Genomic DNA, 23,218 nt, shown 5'->3' with positions numbered 1-23,218 from the left:
GCTTCCCCCTGTTACCGGGCTTCCCCATGCTACTGGGCTTCCCCCTGCTCCCGGGCTTCCCTCTGCTGCCTGGTTTCCCCCGTGCCGTCGGGCTCCCCTGTGCCGCTGGGTGACCCCGCACCGCTGGGCTTCCCCACGCTGCTGGCCCCGCCTCTGCCGGGACCGGCCAGGCTCCAACTCGGCTTGGGGCTGCCACAGGCTCTCACTTCTGGGTTGGCAACTTTTAGAACATTGTTTGTATATAAGCTGCTCCGGATTACAAGCTGCACTTTCGGGTACGGACCAAAACTTTAGTCAAAATGGTGCGGCTTATAATTGTGAAATTACTGTAATAAGGGTTTCTCTCTCTTTTTCGGTCCCTGGTGGGTTTCAACGGGACCGGAGAGTGCTAACATGTAGCTATCTCTCAGAAACCCATATATTTCATCAGCTGAGAAAGACCGGAGGCCACGCTTGACGATTTCCACACGAGTTTATTTCATGCGAAAGGGGGTCAGGCAGGATTCTCTCAGAACAAAGGGCAGACACCTATATTTATAGGTTCAAGAAGGATCCAACTACAACCAATAGAAGTTTATACAAAGAACAGAAACTGACCAATTGAACATCCTAATTTCTAACCAATTATCTTCCGAAGTGTTAGGAGAGTGACCAAATTCCTAAGGCATCTGGCTCAGCCTTGGTATCTAGGATATCTTATCTATTACAGCAAATTCCAAGGGCCAGAGGAAGATGGCTTTGGAGAAATTGTATCTTCCACAATTCCTCTCTCTGTATTTACTAAAAAGACGCTTTTTGTAACTTTCTTGAAGCATTGAGCAAAGCATGCAAACATAACTAACACAACAACAACTACAATCAAAATCCACAAAATTCCTTTGACCAAAGATGCAGCCCATCCCGTCAGTCCCCATTGACCAAAAAGATCATGGACCCAGTCGGGGGTGGTTTCCTTTTTCACGTCCTTTACGAGTTCGTGCAGCTTCTGGATGTTGGCGTGGATGGATGTGGAGCGGGATGAGAGGTTGAAGCAGCACATCCCTTCAAAGTCTTGGCAGCCATGTCCATGGGCGAGCAGCAGGAAATCGATTGCAGCACGGTTTTGCAGAGAGGCATGTCTTGTGGTTTCTTCGTCTTTCAAGAGGTCACTCAGGGCAGCAGATGTAGCATTGGCCTGCTTACTAAGCCAGCACCCCAAATGATCAATTTCGCCAAGGGCTTTTGCTGCTGCTACCCAGGGTAGAAACAGGGAGACAGCAACTCTTTTGGGTTTGTTCCAATTGTACAATTTAGGGTCGCAACTTTCATCATATTCAGTGTAGGATCTTTTTTCGCGTTTTGATTCACTATCTTTTCTCCAATTGTGCAACAAAGTGATGTTTGGGGTGAGGGTAGAAAGTCTGCCAAGGCTACAGGGTCCTCCCTGAAGGCGGGAGGGAATTCCGGCCCAAACTCGATCACCACAGATAAGAAACATTCCTCGGGGCAAGGTTTTGGGATGGAGAGAGGATTCTGAAAGTGTGTGGGCAGTGTAATTGCACCAATCCGGGGAATTGTAAGCTTTGTTAATGGGGGAGATATCTTTTCGGTATGTGTTTTTTGTCAAATCCAAATCGGCAAAATTTTGTCTTGGGCGTCTAAAGTAAAATTTGACACAAAATGTTGCCCTGGAGGACCCCAGCAAATCCAATTCTTGGGGCTCCTCCTGCGCATTTGGCAGCATTTTTGTCCACTCATCCCAATTGTCCACTGGATTGGGTCTCTTACCTGTGGTGCGAAGGAGTTCTGAGTTATAAACTGGCCAATCATCTGCTACCAAAGGAATTCCTACTAGACAGGTGGAAAGTGGGTTATCAAGGTTGCCCATGGATAAACACAGATTATCTTGTTTTAGCGTCTTTGCTAAAGTCACCCAGACATTTTGGTTGGGCTGTGGGGCGATCCAGCCGCAGGCATGCGGTGCAGTGAGAAGCATCCAGGCGGCAGTGAGGGCAACACCAACGGAGATGCTTTTCATCTCTGGACAAGGGTGTGGCTTCTGATAGGAACACAAGCAAAATTTGTTAACTTTTTAAATTGGGAGAGGAGGAATAGGGTTTTATCGTCCCTATCTCCCCCCCGCCCTTTTTTGACTTAACTCTACGGAAAGGGGAGCAAGTATAGGGTTAGGGGTTTGCTAAGGGTTATAAAGAGGAAGCAATGGGGTTTTCATCAGGGTTAACAGCGTCTAAACATCTGTTCTGTTGCCAGGTTAAGTCTGGCCTACGATTTGGCTGAAACAGCAGAAGGCTGTTTAGCTTTCTGTTTCGTTTGCTGTCGTGTGACAGGACGGTTGATTTTCTGTTGTGTGGGAGCTTTGCGACGTCTCCTTCTCCAGGCCGAGCTGGTCTGGTTTTGAGGAGGTTTGGTGTTTGACTCAGGAGAACTTTTGTTGGAATTTTTTGGTGTGATTTTTGCAGTACCTAAGTATGGTTTTACATTTTTCCCTGGGAACCACCTGGGGCCTGAAGGTAGGGACACACATGCGTATCCCCGTCCCCAGGTGATCAATTGAAAAGGTCCAGAAACTTGGTGTGTTTCTGGGTCTTTTACCAACACTGGTGGTTTTTCTGTGAGCTTAGCTTGGGTTGAGTTTGCAAAGTGTCGGAGGATAGGAGGATCAGGCTCCGACGCTGAGCAATTGAGGAAATTGATGACGTAGAGAGCTTTGCAGAGTCTTTCAACCGGAGACAAAATTACTGTGTCTCTGTGCTGCTGGTTGAGGACTCTTTTGAGAGTTTGGTGGGTTCTTTCTACAATGGATTGTCCTGTGGGGTTTTCTGGAATTCCCCTAGTGTGTTCAATTCCCCATTCATTGAGGAACCTTTTTAGTTCTTGGGATTTGTAAGCGGGCCCATTATCAGTTTTTATCTTTTTTGGAACCCCTAGAGTAGCAAATGCAAGGAGGAAATGCTTGATAACATGAGTGGCCTTTTCCCCTGCATGAGCTGATGCAAAAATTGCTCCTGAAAATGTGTCAACTGACACGTGCACATATTTTGACTTTCCAAAGGATGGGAAATGGGTAACATCAGTCTGCCACAGTTGGCAGCTGTTCAATCCTCGGGGGTTGACTCCTGTACCCATAGAAGGTATTTGGTAATTTTGGCAATTTGGGCATGTTGCCACAATAGCTTTTGCCTGATCTTTTGAGATTTTGAACATCCTGATGAGAGCAGGTACATTTTGGTGAAAGAATGCATGTGACAGCTTTGCCTGGGCAAAGATGTCAGGAACATTTGCAGATTGAGCTGGCATGGCCAGTGCATCCGCTTTCCGGTTTCCTTCTGTGATGAAACCGGGGAGATCAGTGTGTGATCTCACATGCACAATATGGTAGGGTTGTTTCCTGCTAGAAATCAATTGAGTTAATTCAGAAATCAATTGGTATAATTTGGGATTGGAAACTTCTTTGATGAAAGCATGTTCTGCCCTCATGGCTATACCAGCAACATAGGCAGAATCTGTGACCAGATTAAAGGGTTCATCTTTGAATTTCTCAAAGGCTCTGACAACAGCTGCTAGCTCAGCAATTTGTGGGGACCCGTCCACTATTTGGACATCAGATTCCCATTTCTGGGTTTTGGGGTCTTTCCAAGTCATTACTGATTTGTGAGAGGAACCTGAGCCATCTGTGAAAACTGTCAAAGCTTTGAGGGGTGTTCTGCTTTGGACTAACTTTGGGACTAAATGAAAAACTGCATTTCGATTGAAAAGTTTATGTTTTGGTAAATGGATGGAAATTTGACCTGTGTAACTATCTAAAGCGAATTGGAGACTTTCATTGGTTTGGAGCAAGTGCTCCAGATCTCCAGTGGTGAGTGGCAGATAAATGCAGGTGAACTCACACCCCGCAAGGGAGCGAAGGCGAGTTCTGGCTTTTCTGATCAGATGTGCCATGATTTCTTGAAATGTGGTGATTGTCTTTGTGGGCTGGTTGCTTGTGAAAACCCATTCAAGGATCAATAGAGGGTCTGTGAGTTGAGAGTCCCATTGAAAAATCAGTCCATGGAATCGAGGGGCCTTTCCCAGGATGGCAAACTGGAAAGGCAGGCTGGGCTCGTAGCGATGAGCTTGACGTGAGGACAGGGCTTCTTGGACTTTGGTGATGGCTTCTCTGGCTTCAGGGGTGATGGTGCGTGGAGAGTCCAGGTCGTCATCACCACGGAGGAGGTTGAAGAGGGGAGCGAGGTCTTCAGTTGTGATTCCCAGAAGGGGACGTATCCAGTTGATGGATCCGCACAGGCTGTGTAGGTCTCTCAGGGTTTTTGGGTCATCTCGAATGGAGAGCTGCTGGGGAACGATGGTTCTTTCTCGAATCTGGAGTCCAAGGTATTTCCACGGGCTGGTGTATTGTACTTTGTCTTCTCGAATTTCAAATCCTGCTTTTTGGATGGTTTCGATGGTGGAAGTGACTGCTTTGTCCAGGTACTTCTTGTCTGATGCACAAACTAGGATGTCATCCATGTAGTGGTAAATGATTGCGTCTGGGAATTCTTTTCGGACAGGAGAGAGGACGTGAGCCACGTACCATTGGCATATGGTGGGAGAGTTTTTGAGTCCTTGAGGGAGGAAAAGCCAGTGGTATCTTTTGAGAGGAGCTTCTCTGTTAAGAGAGGGAACAGAGAAGGCGAAACGCGGTGCATCTTGAGGGTGCAGAGGAATGCTAAAGAAACAGTCCTTGATGTCAATGACAACAAGAGTCCAATCTCGAGGCAGCATCGATGGTGAAGGCAGGCCAGGCTGAAGGGGACCCATTTCTTCGAGGATATTATTTATCTTGCGGAGGTCATGCAGAAGTCTCCACCTGTTGGTCCCAGGTTTTCGCAGAACAAAGACTGGAGAGTTCCAAGGGCTTGTGGTCTCGGTGATATGGCCTTTGGCAAGTTGTTCTTCTACCAGGGTGTGCAACGCGCGTAATTTGACCTTAGAAAGGGACCATTGTTCTGTCCAAACAGGCTGATCACTTTTCCAGGTGAGGGGTGGAGTCTCGGGACACGCGCGTTCAACAATGGTCCCAGCTAAAAATCCTGGTCATGAACTTCGAGAGAGGCACCCCATTGGGATAGGGCATCCCTGCCCCATATGGTGATGGGGGCTTTTACCACGAAGGGGCGGATGGTGGCCAACTTGCCTTCAGGGCCTTCGATGATGACATTGTGCTTGCTCTGCATGGACTCAGCGACACCACCAATGCCTGAGATTATACCTGCCACTGGTTGCAGTGGCCAACTGACTGGCCACTCCGAGTGGGCGATGATGGTCACATCAGCACCTGTGTCCAGCATTCCTGGTCGGCTGATTCTTTCTCCCTTGCAGAAAAGGTTGCATTCAAGCATGGGCTTGTTTGTTCCCATGATTTGCGTCCACAAAATTGTGGGGTTGAGTGGAATCTGCTCTACGTAGTTTTTTGGCAGCAGGAAAGCTTGTGCAACTGGAGTTTTCTGTGGGAGATAGAAGGGAATGTCTACACATTTAAGTTGAACAAAGATTTCTTGTCCAGGCGAAACATACTGAATTTCAGGCAAAACAAAAATCTGTGATGGGCCATGGAAGGTGTCACCTAGAATCAAAATGTTCCAGGGACCATCGGCTGGTCCTCGCTTTCCTGTGGGAACACGGTAAAAGTTCTTATCTGTAAAGTTCAAAGATAAATTGTTTACCAGCTGGCGCCTGGTTCCCATCTGTAACGCTCCGTATGTTGGATCTGCTTGGTGTAGTCTGGAATCCCCTGTGTCGGTGGGTTGAAGTGTCCCCCGGTTTTCACAGGAGGGTTGGGGTGGAAAGCAGCTTTTGATTTGTTGTCGAAGCGCGGGGCTGCTACCGCGCTCCTGGAGGAGTTTTTTTGATACTGTCGGTTTTTTTGTTGTTTCTGGGGTTTTTGGAAATTATTATTGAAGTTTGAGGAAGCTAATTTTTCTGGACAGTCTTTTATAAAGTGTCCAATTTCTCCACAGTAAAAACAGCGAGCATTTTGTTTGGAATTCACCACTGCAAAAACATCTGAGACTCCCTGTGAAATCCCTTTAGAAACTGCCAGGGCTACTGTGTTTTCAGTGGATGTGTGTTTTGTGCAGCTTTCCACCATTTGTTCAATGGTTGGCTCAGTGTCTGTGGGTAGAGCTCTTAAAATAGATTTGCATTTTGCATTTGCATTGCACATGGCAAGCTTTCGGAGTAATTCTGTTTGTGCCTCAGAACTATCAATCTGTTTTTCCAGGGCATCTTTAAGTCTGTCTACAAATTTTATGAAACTCTCATCCACACCTTGTTTTATAGTAGAGAAATGCAAGGTAGGTTTTGAATCATCAGGGGTTAGAAGGAATGAGGTCTTTGCTGCATTAGCTATTTCTTGCAGAACCTCTTCAGGAAGTGTGTCAATTTGTTTTGAAGGTTTCGCAAAGTCACCTTCACCAGCAAGCTGTTGAATGGTGTATTTTCTGCCATTTGGAATTTTGTCATATTTATCAACTAATAGTAGTAAATGTTTTTTCCAGTGTCTTTCCCACAGCATGAATTCAGCTGATGTGAGGAGACATCTGGATAGGTTTTTCAGATCATGTGGAATTAGGGTATGTCCAGAAAAGGTGGCATCTAAAGAATTTTTAAAAATTTGGGATGACCTGCCGTGTTCTGAAGCCAATTTGGACAAATCATTAATATATTTTGGGTTGAAATTGTGCCACTCTGCTTCTCTTTGAGCTCCAGGATTCCTGCTTTTCTTATAAGTAACTGGAAAAGCAGAAATATTTTGGGCCATTTTCCACTGATCTGAATTTGCAGCTTGAAGTTGGACAGCAGTCCATGGGTCAGGTATATCTGCATTAAAGGCATTTGTTTCAGAATCGGTATATTCTGAATATGAAATGGTTTGCTGGCAGCAATGTTCATGGCTCGTAGAGGATTGTATCATTTGGTTAAGGGCGGGGGCGGTGGGGTGGTGTGTGGTTGGTGGGTAAGGTCGGTGATGTGACAGGGTCTGAGCTGTAGGTGGCGCTGCCTGGGGAGGGGAGCTAGGACCCAGAGGATTCCCCGGGCAGGCTTGGAGGGCTTGACTGCGCATGTGCGGGGGCGGGGCTACAGCGCTGTGCGATGGAGACGCAGAGAGAGCGGGGGGGTTTGCGGTTTGGGTCGGGGGGCATAGAGGGGCTTGGTGGGGGGGGTAAAAGGCACTCGTGGGTTGGGAAGGGGGATAAGGGGGTGTCGCGAACGGCTGCGGGGGCTGCAGAGGGTAGGGGTCGGGGTGGTTGTGGGGAGATGACGTCACAGGCTGCGCGGGTGGAGCTGCGCATGCGTGTGTCTCAGCAATGGCGGCGGCGGGTTGAACGGCGGGGTTTACCGGAGGGAACGCGGTTGTGGCCAGCACGGGGGGACCCGAGGGTGGCGGCGCAGAGGCAGGGAGGGGCGGTGGAGGAACCGACGCGGCGGCGGCGAGGGGGGGGATTACCGAGGGGGTGGGTGCGGGGACGGGAGCTGCGGCGGGTGTGGAGGGGTGTACGGAACTGGGGCTGGCAGGGCGGAGAGGGACGGCGCAGGGAGTACGGGGGGAGCGGGGGAGGGGGCGTGTGGGGGTGCGGGCATTGCGGAGGGTGCAGAGGGGTGGATGAGGGCGGGGGGAGGAGGAGGAGGGGGAGCGGGTACTGATAAGGGGGCAGAGATCTGGGTGGGGGTGGGGAGAGCAGGAAGAGGGGATGCATGTACTGAGGAGGGGGAAGGGAGGTTTGTGGAATTTGGGGGAGTAGAGGATGTCTGTGCAGCTGCTGGGGGAGGGGGGGAAGAGGCAGGGGGGCTGAGAGGGCTGTTGGAGCTGGCTGTACTGGGGGAGGGGTGATTTCAGGGGTGGGAATGGAGGGGGAAAGGGAATTTTTATGGTCAGGACTTGGGGTGGAAGGGATGGGGGAGGGAGAAACTGGGTGGGGCAGAGTGGGATCATTTTGGGTGGGAGGAATTTGATTTTTAACTGCATATACTATATGTTGAAATAAAGGAATAAAAGAAGAAACACGAAAGTTGCCTTTAGTTTGTAAGAAATAGATCTGAGTACCAACACCGTCTAGGAAAGAGGGTGAAGTTATAGTTTCAAAGTTACAGTGAGGAAATTCAGTAGAAAGCCATTTAATGAAGTGTTGTAGGTTAGATTTAGAAAGGTGCCCTTTTGAGAAAGTGAAATTGTTAGAAGAAAGCAGATTAGAGATTTTTAGGAAGAGATCTTTCTCAATATGGGAAAGCTTGGGAGTTGTGAGTTTGTTTCCCATATTTTTTGCAAACCAGCAGAAAAAACAGAAAAAAAATCAAACAAAACAAAAATCCCTCAAAGTGACCCAGAGATTCCCGCGCGGGTGTTAGAAAGGGCAGACTGAGAAAACTCACAAATTCCTCAGTTAACAGGGTCGAGCTGCTGGTTTGTGCTGATGCCGTCGGGTCTCAGCTCCGGATTTCTGAGGTTGTCCGACGTTCCTTCAGGAGATGCTGCTTTTTTTACAACAAAAAGCAGTTTCTGAAGAGTGATGACGACTTGAAGACGGACGAGTTGCAAGACTGCCGTTCATCAGTGCGAAAACCCAGTTTTCAGGCACTGTTCGAGGCGCCACAAATATAAGGGTTTCTCTCTCTTTTTCGGTCCCTGGTGGGTTTCAACGGGACCGGAGAGTGCTAACATGTAGCTATCTCTCAGAAACCCATATATTTCATCAGCTGAGAAAGACCGGAGGCCACGCTTGACGATTTCCACACGAGTTTATTTCATGCGAAAGGGGGTCAGGCAGGATTCTCTCAGAACAAAGGGCAGACACCTATATTTATAGGTTCAAGAAGGATCCAACTACAACCAATAGAAGTTTATACAAAGAACAGAAACTGACCAATTGAACATCCTAATTTCTAACCAATTATCTTCCGAAGTGTTAGGAGAGTGACCAAATTCCTAAGGCATCTGGCTCAGCCTTGGTATCTAGGATATCTTATCTATTACAGCAAATTCCAAGGGCCAGAGGAAGATGGCTTTGGAGAAATTGTATCTTCCACACTGTAATTGTTTCTTGCTGACCCCTTTGGAATGTGTGTTCTGCTCATGGCATTGCTGGGAACTTGGAAGAACTGCTTATATACTGTTGTGTTTTTTTCTTTGCCTCTCTCCATCAGATTTTCCAGATTCTGCGCCTTCCTCCACTGAAACAGGAAGAACTAATTGTCTAGCCCCTGGGGGGCTTTCAGGTAAGACATCTCTTTCTTTTCCTTGATCTTGGATATGGGTTGAGTTGACCAAGGGTCCCAACAGAAGGGGAAGTGATGCTGAGGAGTTTTGGGGATGAGTGTTGTTGAGGAAGGCATGTTTGAAGGGGAAATTAGGTTTCATTTCAGTAGCAGTTGCATACTTCTCATGCAGAGGATGTATTGAAATCCCAGATGAGGTTCTCCATCCCCGAAAGCCCATATTTGTTTGGAATTCCAGCCTTACGCCCTATTAATTTTTGGACCGACACAGGAAGAGTCCTGTTGGGGAAGGCTAAGTGATGTTGACTGCTGATTTGTTCAGATACATGGATTATGGGAGCAGGTGCGATTGTGCCTTGCAGAAGGATTTGGTGTCAAGGTCTCTGACATGGTGGTGGTGGCACCTCTTGTCTCTAGGATGAGAACTGTGCTTGGGCTTTGCTCCTGGTAGGGTAACCAGTATCCTGCATCTAATGTGTAAGGCTTATGATGCCTGGTGAGGAAAGGTGACCCCATTTTTTGCAGAGGACATTGCAGAAGGAGTTGGGCTCAATGATCCTTATGGATTCCTTCCAACTTGAGATACTCTATGGTTTTCATAATTTTCCTGTTTGCCATTTCCTTTAACCTCCAGGTGCTGTTATCAGATGGAGGTTTGGAGGGTGGTTTCCCCACCCCTCTTGGGCTTTGGGTTGGAGCAGACCTTTAATAGTCATCTAGTTCAACTCTCACCCCTTTTCCAAGGTGTGATTTCAGCACCTCATCTTCCATCCTGGATGGGCCAAGTCGGTGAATGGGCTCTGTCTCTACCAGGATTAGAGTGTCTGAAACCATGTACTTGCATGTACTCACTGATGTTTTAAGGTCCTTCTCTTTATGCTGATGTCTCCTTGAGTTATGCTTTATTCATCGCCCTGAAACAAATTTCAGAAATAGGTCGTTGGTGACTGCATGCATGCATCTGCCCCTTCCTCTCTTCAGGAAATGTGTTTGGTGTGGATGTCTTGAAGTGAGTCTTGTTTGTTTTTATTTGGGTCTAATATATACCTTGTCTGTTATTTGAGAGGACAACATATTGTTTGCTCAAAGACCCTAATAAGAATTACAGTAATTTCACGACTATAAGGCACACCCTTTTGACTAAAATTTTCCCCCGAAACCGGAAGTGCGCCTTATAGTCCGGTGCGCCTTATATGATGTCCAAAGTTGTGACATTTACCACCCCAGAAGTGTGAGCCGTGAACCGTGGGGGGAACTGGCAGTGTCACGGCAACCGGGTGGAGGCGGGCCCAGGGGCCCATGGCTGCCGGGTGGGGGCAGGCCCGGGGACCCGCAGCACTGCCCCTCCCGGGTCCAGGCGGGCCTGGGGGCCCACGGCGCCACCCTTGTTGGGTCCAGGCGGGCCCGGGAGCCCATGGCTTCCGGGTTGAGGTGGGGCCTCGGCCAGCAACCGTGCAGAGGGAGCTGGAGGCGGAGCCTCGCGGCAAAAAAAGTGCACCCTGTAGTCCAGTGTGCCTTATATGATCTACAAAGTTGAGAATTTTGTCGACTCCTGGGGGGTGTGCCTTATAGTCTGGTGCGCCTTATGGTCGTGAAATTACTGTAATCAAAGAAAGGGGGAGAGGGAACAGAGAAACTTGTCACTTTTTTTTTTAAAAACAGAACACTTTTTGGTTTTGAGGTTTTTTGTTGTTCTTATTGGAGCCTATAGCTTTAGGGAATTAAAAAAAAAGACTGTAAAAAGAAAAGAGACAAGAAACAAAACAATACAATAAGGATGTTGTTAGATTTTTTCCTTTTCCTTTCTGCAATATACTCATTGCAAAAGAGAGAGTTCAGTTCCGCAGGATACCGCATGAAATGAGCAAAAGAAGTACACTTTTAAAAGGGGATTTTCTATAAGGGTCACCCTATTGATAACATCTTGTCTGTCTGCTCTTCTCCCATAGGGAAGGTGGGAGGTGGGGGTTTGGGCTGCAGGAAATAACATGGCTTGTTCCTGGTGCCTCCCAAAGGCCTCTGGGAAAGGGACCTCCATCTCCTCAATAGAGCCTCCTCCCCAAAAGAAAGCACATTTGGCCCTGAAAATGCTTTTTAAACTTGTTATATTTTTATAATTTCATTGGATTTCACTTTTTTTGGTCTTATGAAATGTTCATCCCCCACCAAGTCTGGAAACAGAACCTTTTTACGATCATTACCTGCTCTTTTTTTCCTCCCCAAATGTAATTGTAGCCATTTAGCTTAATAAGGAACTGATAAGAGAGTTGACTCATGAAGGAATGCAGTTAGCTACCAAAGTCCTGAAACAAAGCTGAATGCTTCCACATGAAAGAACATTTTCTTTTTTATTTGCTTTGATTTACTGATATCTCCCTTCTGCATGCAGAAGTGCAGAGCTGAAAATTCCCAACTGGAGAGACCCAGTCAAGAAAGGAAAATACAGTAATTTCACGATTATAAACCACACTATTTTGACTAAAGTTTTGGTCTGTACCCGGAAGTGGGGCTTGAATTCCGGAACGGCTTATGTATGAACAATTTTCAGAAATTTTCAAACCCGGAAGTGAGAACCTGCAGCAGCCCCGAACCAAGCCAGAGTCCACGCGGCCCCGGCAACAGGGCGGCGCTGCCGATCTGAGCCTGTGATATTTCTCTGTAATTTTTTCGGTGTTTTCAGTCTTGTGCAGCTGAGTTGCTGCCCTGCTCTCCGCCCACCCAAGCAGCTGAGTGACTGCCCTGCTCTCTGCTCCCCCAAGCAACTGAGCGACTCCCCGCCCGCCCAAGCGGCTGAGCGGCTGCCCTGCTCTCCCCTCGCCCAAGCGACTGCCCTGCTCTCCGTCCGCCCAAGCGGCTGAGTGGCTGACCTGCTCTCCGCTCGCCCAAGCGGCTGAGCAGCTGCCCTGCTCTCCGCTCGCCCAAGTGGCTGCCCTGCTCTCCACCCACCCAAGCGGCTGAGCGGCTGCCCTGCTCTCTGCCCGCCCAAGCGGCTGAGTGGCTGCGAGGCTGAGTGGCTGTTTAAAGGCAATGCGGATCCATTGGAAATGCTTGTAAAGCGACCACACTATTGTTCGTATCTTTTTCCACTTGTAAATAAAACTTGCAGGGTACGCTGCCGCAGCTATTGTCTGTATCTTTTTTCACTTGGAAATAATGTTTCCAAGGTCGACACCTGCCAGTAAATCCTGCGATTCTGTTACTAATTGGCAACTTTGTGAAAGTTGCACACGGATCCTCGCTGCGAACGAAAGTGTGGCTTGCAATCCGGTGCAGCTTATTTATGGAGGAAAAACGAAACGTTGCCGACACCCCAGAAGTGCGGCTTATAATCAGTGCAGCTTGTAATAATGAAATTATTGTAAATGCACTTTGCAACAACACTTCAAAACTCACTTTCTCCTGCTTTCTTTTCTACCCCTTCCTGCATATTTTAGTTAGCAGAAGAGTGTGTTTGAAGAGGCCTTTAATGAGTTATTGTCAGGGTACGTGACAAGTGCTTTGGCTTGGTCTTATCTAGTTTGGGGAGATGGGGATCCATAATGCCGGTTGGAGAATCCAGCATCCCTCATCCCCTCCAGACCAGGGCTGTACACTCTTCTTGATGCTCCTTGATGAAAGGATGGCTTTAATAAAAGCAAAAAATGCCAATTTTGGTAGATTTGGAAACTGGAGTAGGTGGCTGAGGAAGAAGACATTATGGGTGATTGGTGGTAGTGGGTTCCTATAGCACCGTAAGCTTTGACCACCAGTGATGGGCAGTAGATGGTGGTGTAGTAGTGATTAGTGATGTTCAAGGTCAGTAGACCTCTAATGTCTTGAAGCTGTAAGGGCAGAATTTAGTGAGGCAGATTGCTCTCAGCAATGAGAATTTGGGAATGTGGCCAGCCTGGGGTTCACAGCCATTCTGCCAGAGAAACCATGGGGGTGGGGTGACAGAATGATGGCAAGAGGAGCATTAAAAAGGGGATCAAAGTGAGTGCTGTTGCAGCTCTCCACGAGGTTCCTTTGATGATCAGCAGCCTGATATCCAGCCACCACTGGGGTCTCAATCTGTCTGGAGGCTGAAAGGAGTTTCATTGATGGATACCAGAGGCACTGGAGGATGTGGGAGGGGGACCAGTGAGGCCAGGGGTATGTCTCAAGCTGCGCCATGGGAGATACAGGTTGGATATTAGGAAAAAGCTTTTTATGGAAAGAGTGATAAAGTACTGGAATTGTCTGCCTGGGGAGGTGGTGGAGTCACCATCCCTGGATGTGTTTAAAAAAAGACTGGATATGGAACTCGGTGCCATGGTCTAGTCGATGTGTTGGGGCATGGGTTGGACTCGATTATCTTGAAGGTCTCTTCCAACCTAGTCATTCTGTGATTCTGTGATATGGGGAGTGTTTCTCCTTTGCAATAACTGATCTGAGGTGCTCTTTTCCTCCCCCCTCTATTTTCTGTTCTCCTTCCTGGCCCAGGAATGCAATATTGGATAGTCCTTCATGCTATGCTGGTGTCCTCTTCTCATCCCACCTCTGCTGTCTCTTCCCCAGCCATTCTATTCTCCAACTTATGTACTCCTTGCTCTCCCTGAGGCACTGACTCTCACTTATCCTTACCTTTATTTATTTTCATTGGTGGTCACTGTATGGGTAGGTAAGGACTCCTCACTCATGGTGTCTCCCACTGACATGGTTGTGCTCAACCCAGATACTTTCTATCCCCAATGTGGTTAAAGAAGAGAGCAAAAATATCCCATTGTCAATAAAAACAAATTCCATAAATGGGACACAGAGGGGAGCTTTTCCTGTATTTTGAGCTGATTCATTCGTGGCAGATGTCTTTGGTTATGACTCTTCTTTCAAACAAGTAAAACCATGCTTGGAGAGCTTGGAGGTGGCTGGCCTGTGGTCTGGAGGCATTGGATTGGTTGGAGCTGAATTCCATACAACCCATGGAGAAAGTTCTGTTGCAAGGGCAGAAGTGAGCTGATGGTCCTTGATAGTGTTGATGCTGGATCTCATTGGTATGGTCTCCACCCAGCCCTGGACATCTCCCTCTTGACCCATGTGTGGTGTGAGACTGATGGCTCTTGACTGATGGAAGGTTACGGTACTCATGGTGGGTGAGAAGGTGTGTCTCTTGCAGGATAGATGAATGATGCTGGATCTGCTGGCAAAGTGAAACTCTCCAAGAAGCCCAGAGCTGGCCATCACAGATGGAAAGCAAGATGAACTGGCTTATATCCTCACCACCTCCACTGCTTTTTTATTTATAGGGGTTATTCATAAAATACCAAACCTGGAAGTTTGCCCAGATTTCAGCCCAATCCTGTTGACTTTTCCTGACTCTGGAACTGCCCCAGGGTCTCCTGGAGCCAGTGGATGTTGAGTGACAATGCTTCGTAGATGCTGGACCAAGCAAGGCTTTGCAAGGCTTGAGGCTGGGAGACCCATGGGGCTCTTCTGCAGCAAGCACAGCCTCAGTTTCTCCCTCCCAACTCCTCTGCAACAAAAAGACAGGAAAAGACCTCTGGAGTCTGGAGAAGCATCAACATCACTCTCTTCTCTGGTTCTTCTGGTGGTGGGACCTCATTTGATTTAAGGTACTACTTGGCTAAATGATACTTCATTTCAAAATCGCAGGCAGGCCAGAAATGTTTCACTGTGCCTCTGATCCCTGCTGGTATCTGCTCACTAGGGAAGAAGTACCTTGTCCAAATCCGGAGATATTTGTGCTCTAAAGTGGCTCCTCATTACACATCCCCATGTAAATGGGATCCCATGCAGTTTCTCCGCCAGAGCCCTGCCTGTGTTTTCCCGTTCCCCCTACTTCCACCTCCCTCCCCTACGGAGTTTATAACCTCCTGTGAAATGCCTTTATTTGCAAATTGGCATCCTATTGTAATCTGAAATTGAGACATCTTCCTGTGGAACTAGGATTGTATATTTGTCCCAGGGATGAACAATTGCTTGGGAATTTTTTTAAAGTCACATATTCTTGGTTTATTTTTGAGCATGCATACTTTTATTTTTTTTTCTTTGAGCATCACAGGGCATTGCACCCTTTCCTTTCCAACTTCATTGGAGAGACGACCTCCCCTCCCTGCTTACCTAAAAACCCACCATCACATCCTAGAAAGTACAAAGCCTCTGGAGCAGAGCAGACTGCCTGCCAGACTAGGAACCTCTCAACTTGCCTTGCACATCATCTGACTGTGGCCGTCAGGGAGGAGGGAGCAGGGAGTTTGGTACCAACCCTGGGACTCTTGGCTTGGTGAACTGCTCCGACTCCTTCAGGCTCATGAGGTTTTTTTTAAGGGGGTTCTTGCCCTGCAGGACCTCCCCCCGGAACACCCCAGGATAACCCCTGTACTGCTGTGGGGATGCCGAGGTCATCCTCCTGCCAGATCCGGGCTCTCTGCCAATTAAAATTCCCCCAAAGCAAATAGGACCCATTTAATAATGACTTGTTAAATGCTTTAGGGCCTTTCAAACCTTTCCTGGATACTCCTCTATGATGGCTTTTAAACGGAAATGATGGCAGAGGTGGTGCCCCCCATTAAATGCTGGGTATGTCAATCCATCCCTGTATAGCTCCATTAAATTCATTTTTCTGTGTACTGATAGATTTTCCCAACCAAACAGTCCCTTGAGAGAAGCTGACGATAAAATGCAGAAGACACCACCACCAGCAAGTCCTTCAGGATGGGGACCACTCGTATTTTATCCTGTAGACCAACACTTTTTGGGGAAGAATGAGGATAAAAAGATGAATTTTGAAGGTTAGGTGTCAATTCAGACCATGATCTGCTTGCAAAAACCTTCCCTATGAACACTGGCAACTAGATCATTGGTGACATTTAAAACTCAATGGGACAAAAACACTTCTAGAGAAGTAGCCCCAGGCTGGCAGGGATGTAGGCTACATCGTTTCCATCCCCTGTGTCTGCCAGTGGATATGACTTATTGTCCTGGTTTGAAGGACAGGTATTTGCCGAGAAAGGCAGGAATCCCTCCCTGAGATGGAGAGTGCAGATTCCCTCCCTCCAATTTATTATAATTTGGAAATTAAGGGGCTCTCAGGCAAAGATACGGGGTTAGGAATAACAGTTCTTTACTAATATATCTACAAGACAAACAAAATCAACATCAGCTATGAAAATTAGCGACAAGACAGAACAGTTTAACTCAGTCCCAGTCCTTCTCGGCCGCAGACGCCGTCTCCCTGCTCTCAGTCCTGGTGGTGGTGGGGGCAGGGCAGGTCCCGCAGAGCTGCAGAGGACTGGGACAATGGCGGAGGTCCAGATGGGAGAAGGATGGGGGAAGGACTCCCCCTGCTCACTGTGTGGAGTGTGGCACTCGACTGGGGTCCAGACGTGGCAGGCTGGATCAGGGAAAAAGCAGCAGTGCAACGGCCAGCAGCGGCAAACGTGGCTCCCTGCGTTGGGATGGCAGAGGGTGGTAGGTTGCAGCCCATAGACATCTTCCTCCGACAAGCCGGGTCGAGAGAGTGTGTCCCCCAGAGCACAATTAGCTCTCCCCCTCCTTCCCTCACCCTGCCCTTGATCTCGACGTGTTCTCCCTACCCCCCTTTGTCACTAGGCATCATCCTCAGGTGTAGCTAACAAGTTTCCTCCTCATCCTCCTCCTAATGCAAGAAAAAAACTTTTCTGGGAAAGCATTGCAGGGATTTTCCATTCTCATCCAGGGAAGAGTGGGGGGGTCACATCCCCTGTACACAGACCTGCTGTGGCAGCCACCCCTGGGGGATTCTTTGTCAATGGGTTCAAGTTGTCGCATCCAAAATTTTTTTCCAGGGCATTTTGTGATGTTGGGGATATGACATGGTGCTTGCTAATAGACAACTCATCTCTCCCCTTTCTTTTATCTTTTCTCTTTATTTTTCCTGTGTTTTATCCCTTCCTCTCTTTTGGGTAGACATTTAAATGCACGATGATAACTTTCACCCTGCTAATTAACAGGAAACATTGGGGCAAGACAGGAAATTGCATCAGTCTTTTAAGAGGAAAGAACCAAAAAAAAGAAAATACAAGAAAATATAGTTATTAATGAAAGAAAGTGCTGGGGGAGAAAGAGAAAGAAAAGGAGTGAAAACACATCCCATGGGCCCTGCTTTTCCAAGGGAGGCTGCTCCAGCACTTGATTTTATTTTTATTATGTCAGAAAAATATTTGACTAGAAGGATGACCTTTGCTTGAGTGTGAGTGCCAACTTCCAAAGGAATATTTTTTTTCTTATGCTTTTTCTCAGCTTTCTTTCCCAAACCATGAGGCTTAGGAAACTCTTGGCCAGAGGACTAATTTTGGTTTGGCTACTCAGCCCTTCAAATTGGTCCACACACAGTATCACTAATATGGTTTTAACTTGCAAGGGGAAAAAAAACCCACCCTGTAAGAGCTGGCTCAGTCCTTTTCTACCCTTTTAACCTCTCCATATAAAAAACATCCTGGCTTCAACTCCTCAGTCAGGTTGTGCTGACAATGACAAAGCACTGTAGGGTGGTTGCAGGAGGTCCTGCTGATGCTCCTCCATGTGTAATGGTGAGTACCTGGCTCTGTGGTCATTCCCCAACCTCCCCTGGGGATGAAGTAAAATGCCCAGTGGGCTTTTGGTGATGTTTCTACATGTGCAATGGTGAATACCTGGCTCTGTGCCCCATCCTTGGGGATGAAGTAAGATGTCTGGTGGAGTGCTGGGGTTTGGTGAGTTATCTTTGGGGTAAAGTTCTGGCTCCCATGGACTTTCCTGGCTTTTCCCTGAATTCCTGAGCAGATGGAAAGGCAAATATTTCTATTAAATGAATAATTCAGAAGCACTTGGGCTGTTACACCTTGTTGCAAATATGTACCTATATGTGTACATAATGAATGAGACTATGGATGGTTATATATTCAACAAAATCTATTCAGTCTATATATATATATATATAAATATATTCAATATAGATATATACATGGATATATTCAATATATAATGAATATATAGTATATATTTTATATAGGTTGAATACATTAAATATATTCACTGTATATTGAAAATATTTTGTATTTTTATAGAATTCTATATAATACATATAAAGGTTAAATAGATTTTTTTTTTTAGAACTACCAAATCTGCATCAGTAAGAGTTGACTTTGTGTTGGAGAAATTCAGGTGTTGGAGAAGATGATGGAAGTTCAAACATCCTTCAGTTTTACAACCAGTGAAGTTGGCTCTGGATCTAATGATTTTCAGTGATGGAAAGCGATGGGTTGAACTTATGGATGCTAAAAATTTATGGGCATCACTGTCGGTGATGCAAAGTAATATCAGAGGGATTGTATGTCTGTTTGCACGTTGGTGTGCAAGGTGAGGTTTTGAGTAGAAAAGCAGGGAAAATGAAAAAATAGTTGAGAAATTAAACTATACTATGAGGTCCAACTTGCCCACACAGGACAACTGCTAATGACCCTGCGTCTGGGCTCTGGTAGCACCTTCCCAGGCAAAGCAGACAGAGTAAATAACTCCATAAGATCATCCTTTGAGTGGGAATAAAATAACAGGAGTTTTATTTGGATAAATGTGGGTTTATTGCTCCCACATTACCACGTTCCGTGGGGATTCTTTCTTTTTCGAATGAGGGAGAGAGACGGGACTTCTAGTTGCTTCAGAAAGTGCGGTTTATTTTTCTTCCACAGAAAGCGTGAGTTCTTGTTACAGGTGTTGAGAGCATGGCTAGAAGTCACAAGACTTATGGTTACAAGGTATTTTAAGGATTTATTAACCAATAAAACACTGCCAACAAAGATATTTGTTTCTAATCCAATACTAAGAAATTTTGTCTAGTTACAGTGTGACCTTTCTCAGCCAATCCTGTTCTGACACACAGAGCTATTCTAAAACTTTTGTCACCTTTGCAACTACTTTTATTTTTCTATATCTTAAACTCTATAGCTAAACTTTTCCTGCTTAGCTTGTCTCTGCTTTAAGCTTTAAATCTACATTCTTTCCTCTAGCACCTAAGCTTGGAAACTTTTCCTAAGGCCTCAGGTCACATCCTGTGTTCTTTCTACACTTTGATTTACAGGTCCAATGTTCTGAGAATTCCTTGCATGTCGAATTCCCACCCAAGACTTTGGACCCTGAAGTTACATCACTGTGTTTGAACTGATGAATTAATTTTCTTTGTAAGCCAGGCTGAGACTTTTTAGCTCATGATAAGGAACAAACCCATAAGTCATACACAGTGACCCATAGTTTTCCTGTTCTTTGTCATAGCCAGGCATAGAAAATGTATCCTGGGTGTCAAGAGCATGAAGCCTTGGCTTACCTGAGATGTTGCACTAAGGTTATTTTCTGGATCAGCCCATGTGGTTGGTGCTGGGTTTGCTGAAGGGCAGTGCTGAGCTCCAGATTCCCTGGGATTGTCCCCATGGGAGAATGCTACTGGGTGTTGGTGAGACCCTAAATCCCCTGGGCTTTGTCTCTGTGGGAGGTTGCTGCAGGGTGTTCATGATGCCTACAATCCCTGGGGCTTTGACCCCGCAGGATAATGCTACTGGGTGTTGGTGACACCCCAAATGACCTGATCTTTGCCCCCATGGGAGGATGCTGCTGGGTCTCGGTGGTGCCACCCTGGCTGATAGCGGCACAGTCCATGCCTGGGTCACACCTCAACCACTGCACCCAAAAGTGGGGTGGGATGAACCACAAAGAGCTTTTTGGGTTGTGTTTTTTCCTTTCTTAATCCATGTGCTGCCCACGTGCCCTGATTTATAGCCCAGGGCAAACCTCTGCCAGCCTTCATCTGCAAAAAGAGACTGCCACAGCTGATGGAGCATCAGTAGGGTTAATTAGTTAATGAATGTAATATTCTCTATAATTGCTACATTTTATTAATCCAGAGCAAAGTGAGAGGTGAGGGGAGGGATGTGTGCATGGTCAAGCTTGTAAACTCCATCCAAACACTGTCCATTCTGTCTGTCCATCCCTTGTTTGCTCCCTACCTGGGTAGGGGCTGATGCTGTTTTTTCATTGGTCCATCCCTGGGTGGTGACCCTGCCTGTACACCAGCATACTTCACTGCCCGATTTTAGGAATAGGCGTGATTAGATTATGAAGGCAGACAGAAGTAATGATTGACTTTTTCTGTCTGCCTACTGTCTCCAGTCTGGCGCTGGGTGTTGTTTTTTTCCCCTTAAGTAGGCCCTGGCCCTGCATTGACAGGGTATTAGGTTGTAAAGAAAGCCAGGAGAAATGAAGGCAAGGGAGGGAGGAGGAAGGGGGCAGTGGGGAGCCCTTTTCAACAGATCCAGGACTGGAATTTATTGGCAGGAATGTAGTAAATGCTCCAAATGCCAGCCCAGCTAAACAGTTTTCATAATTGTTACGGAGCAGGGCACAACAAGCATGAAAAGGACTTTTGTTCCAACCCTGCTTTACCATGTGTTTACATGCCTGTGAGGGATGCTGCTCACAGGAAGCAGCATGGGGAGGTGGGCTTTTTTTTGGCATGGGAGTGAAGTACGTTTTTATGTCTGTTTTCAGTCTTTAGGGAGAATTCTTGGTTGGTGTACTGAGTACAGTAATTTCACGACTATAAGGCACACCCTTTTGACTAAAATTTTGACCCGGAAGTGCGCCTTATAGTCCGGTGCACCTTATATAATGGACAAAGTTGCGAAAATTGCCGACTCCCGGAGGTGCACCTTATAATCTGGTGCGCCTTATGGTCGTGAAATTACTGTAGATATTTTTTATTTTGGTATTGAAATGAGAGTCACAGCTATGCCATGTGTGTGCGTAGAACGCATTTGGGGGGGAATCCTAAGACACATCTGTGTATTAGGTATCAGTTTGTATTTTGGTTTAAAACCCAGTGGGAAAATCAAACCTATTCAAACTGCCCCTTTTCCCCCGCCCCCTTCTGATAGTGGAGGAAACACTAGGAGAGATTAGAAGATGGAATCACAATTTATTGAAAAATTGCAATAACAACAAAAATATTAATAAAAGAGTGTGCAAAAGAGAGTGTTTTATCCACAAAAGGATATTGACCACTGAACAAACAAAAACGCTTCTTGAAGACAGTGCTCGACATGGTTTCCCAGACAAAGGCAAAATTGCAACTGACCCTCTGCTGAGCCACGCAGTGTATGGAAAGACAAAATGTTGGGTAGACTCGCAGCTGAACTTTCTTATCCCAACCAAAAACAATGGTAAAAACAGGGACAAGACAAAATCTGGTGGGATCTGACAAGGCTCTGAAACAGGTCAGGGGACCCTTCTCCTGGGTCTGACTTTGGTAGAGCAGGACTGGAGGACTTGGTGGTTCTCTGTGGCCTGGGCTCTGGCTACAGCTATGGCAGCTGCTGCAGTTGCGACTGCAGCTTAGGGTCCACACAGTTTGGCCAGACTCCGTTCCATGCTGCTACTGTGCTCTCCCTTTTTCTTGGAGCGGCATCTTGGGCTCACCAGTGCCGTCTTTCAGCACCAAACCAGAAAAAACCTGGCTTGGAGAAATGGGAAAGGGACTGCAGGTGGCAGAGAGGGGCTAGGTACAACAGGCTAACCCCAAAACCTAAACACCTCTCTCCTGAGCCCAGAAAAAGAGGACGACCCTTCTGCCCTGGTTTCCTCCTGCTGAAACCATGTTACCACCACGACATAGGTAGTATGGAATTAAACAGTGCTAGAAACTCTACCCCATTTCTCTACAACCATGACAGTTTGGAAATCTTAGACTGCTCTGCTTCAGTTTTTATTAAGGTTTTTACAAGGTTTTTAACTTGCCCCCCACACAGCTATATGTTGTCTGTGGAGAACTGTGGTTTTCCTAGGGACTGCATCCCCGCCCTCCCGAGGACATTACCGGGTACTAGGCAACCTTGTGACAGTGGAGCCTTTTTTTTTAATTTCAAAAGCTTTTTTAAAGGTCTTCATCCTGTAAACCTGAGCTTGGCGTCTGTGTTTGACAGGGTGTTCTGGTTTAGGGCAAATTTGGGAGGAAACCTCTGAATGGGGTCCCTCTAGGAAACAGATTCAAGCAGTCCCTCCCCCAACTGGTTCGGGGAAAAATATTTCCTCAGGGAGAAGTGGAAAAAAAAACCTGTTTATTTAACAGACAAAACACTTCCCAGCACAAGAATGAACAATACTGAGCAACGAAACCTCTTGCCGCTCAGCAAAGATGACAAATTCAGTAGAGTCTCTTTCATGGGTTGCAGCCTGACTCACTCGGTCTGTTCTCAGCCCTCCGGCGCTGGGAAATGCCACAGCCCAGACCAGGCCTGGTGGACCACAGGTGTGAGCTCCCGGTGCTGTTCTGGATTTTCAGTCCAGAACAGGTTCAAAAAATTCCAAGAAAAAGGAAAAAAACCAACCACAACCCAGGCAGCTCTTCAACTAGCCAGAAACTAACCAAGAGCAAAGGAGAACTCTCTCCCGCTGTCCACTGCAAACAACGCAGTCTGTGTGAAGGATGCAGGGGAGCAAGTGCAGTCTCTGATAACAAACTCTGCACCTCTTCTCTCCCCCTTCACTCCTGGAACCAGTCTTAAAACTGCAGAACTCAATATTCAACATCAACAGAACAGACGATTGCGGATACAAGCATCATAAAGTCACCCCAAGACAGAGGGGCTGTGATCCCTGGGTTGGCGCAGCCTGTCAGCTTCTTGTGGCTTCAGCATCAAAATAGGATTTTTGGGGCTTTTCTACATGGATCTGCATGCCCTCATGCCTATTGGGGTGGTCCAGGAATCTTAAAAACCCTTGTGGATGTTGGCAGCAACCCTCTGGAAGGGTGTCCCCTCTTGCAGCATCCCTTTATCCCACCTGACTGCCATGTTGAGGCTTGGGGAAGGGATTCCTGTCCTACTGCTTTTTTCAAATAAGAGAAAAGTTTTCCCACACCTTTGAGGGGAATAGAAGGAGATGCAGATAAAGAAGGTTTTTGTGTTGGTTTTATATTGATTGGTAC

General features: G+C 46.9%; 2 protein-coding genes across 7 annotated transcripts in view; one reads left to right on the top strand and one right to left on the bottom strand.

Annotated features, from left to right (window-relative positions):
• LOC117005047 (mothers against decapentaplegic homolog 7-like) overlaps positions 1 to 23,218 on the top strand; it is a 44,442-nt gene that overhangs the window by 8,259 nt on the left and 12,965 nt on the right. For all 6 annotated transcript variants that reach the window (XR_004419751.1, XR_004419754.1, XR_004419753.1 and 3 more), the window contains one exon: positions 9,181 to 9,252. Coding sequence is in view for 2 of the 6 variants with exons in the window: in XM_033076278.1 (XP_032932169.1) it covers positions 9,181 to 9,252 (72 nt within the window). In the remaining 4 variants the exon portion in view is untranslated. The remainder of the gene's footprint in view (positions 1 to 9,180; positions 9,253 to 23,218) is intronic.
• LOC117005046 lies at positions 621 to 8,561 on the bottom strand. Its single transcript, XM_033076275.1, has 2 exons — positions 8,410 to 8,561; positions 621 to 2,038 (listed from the first exon to the last, which is right to left on the bottom strand). Exon 2 carries the CDS (start codon positions 2,015 to 2,017, stop codon positions 704 to 706), a length of 1,314 nt encoding a protein of 437 aa, XP_032932166.1. The 5' UTR covers positions 2,018 to 2,038; positions 8,410 to 8,561; the 3' UTR covers positions 621 to 703.

The sequence above is a fragment of the Catharus ustulatus genome, chromosome W (assembly GCF_009819885.2).
Source record: "Catharus ustulatus isolate bCatUst1 chromosome W, bCatUst1.pri.v2, whole genome shotgun sequence".
Taxonomy (NCBI): Eukaryota; Metazoa; Chordata; class Aves; order Passeriformes; family Turdidae; genus Catharus; species Catharus ustulatus.
This window is presented reverse-complemented; position numbering and strand designations above follow the sequence as displayed.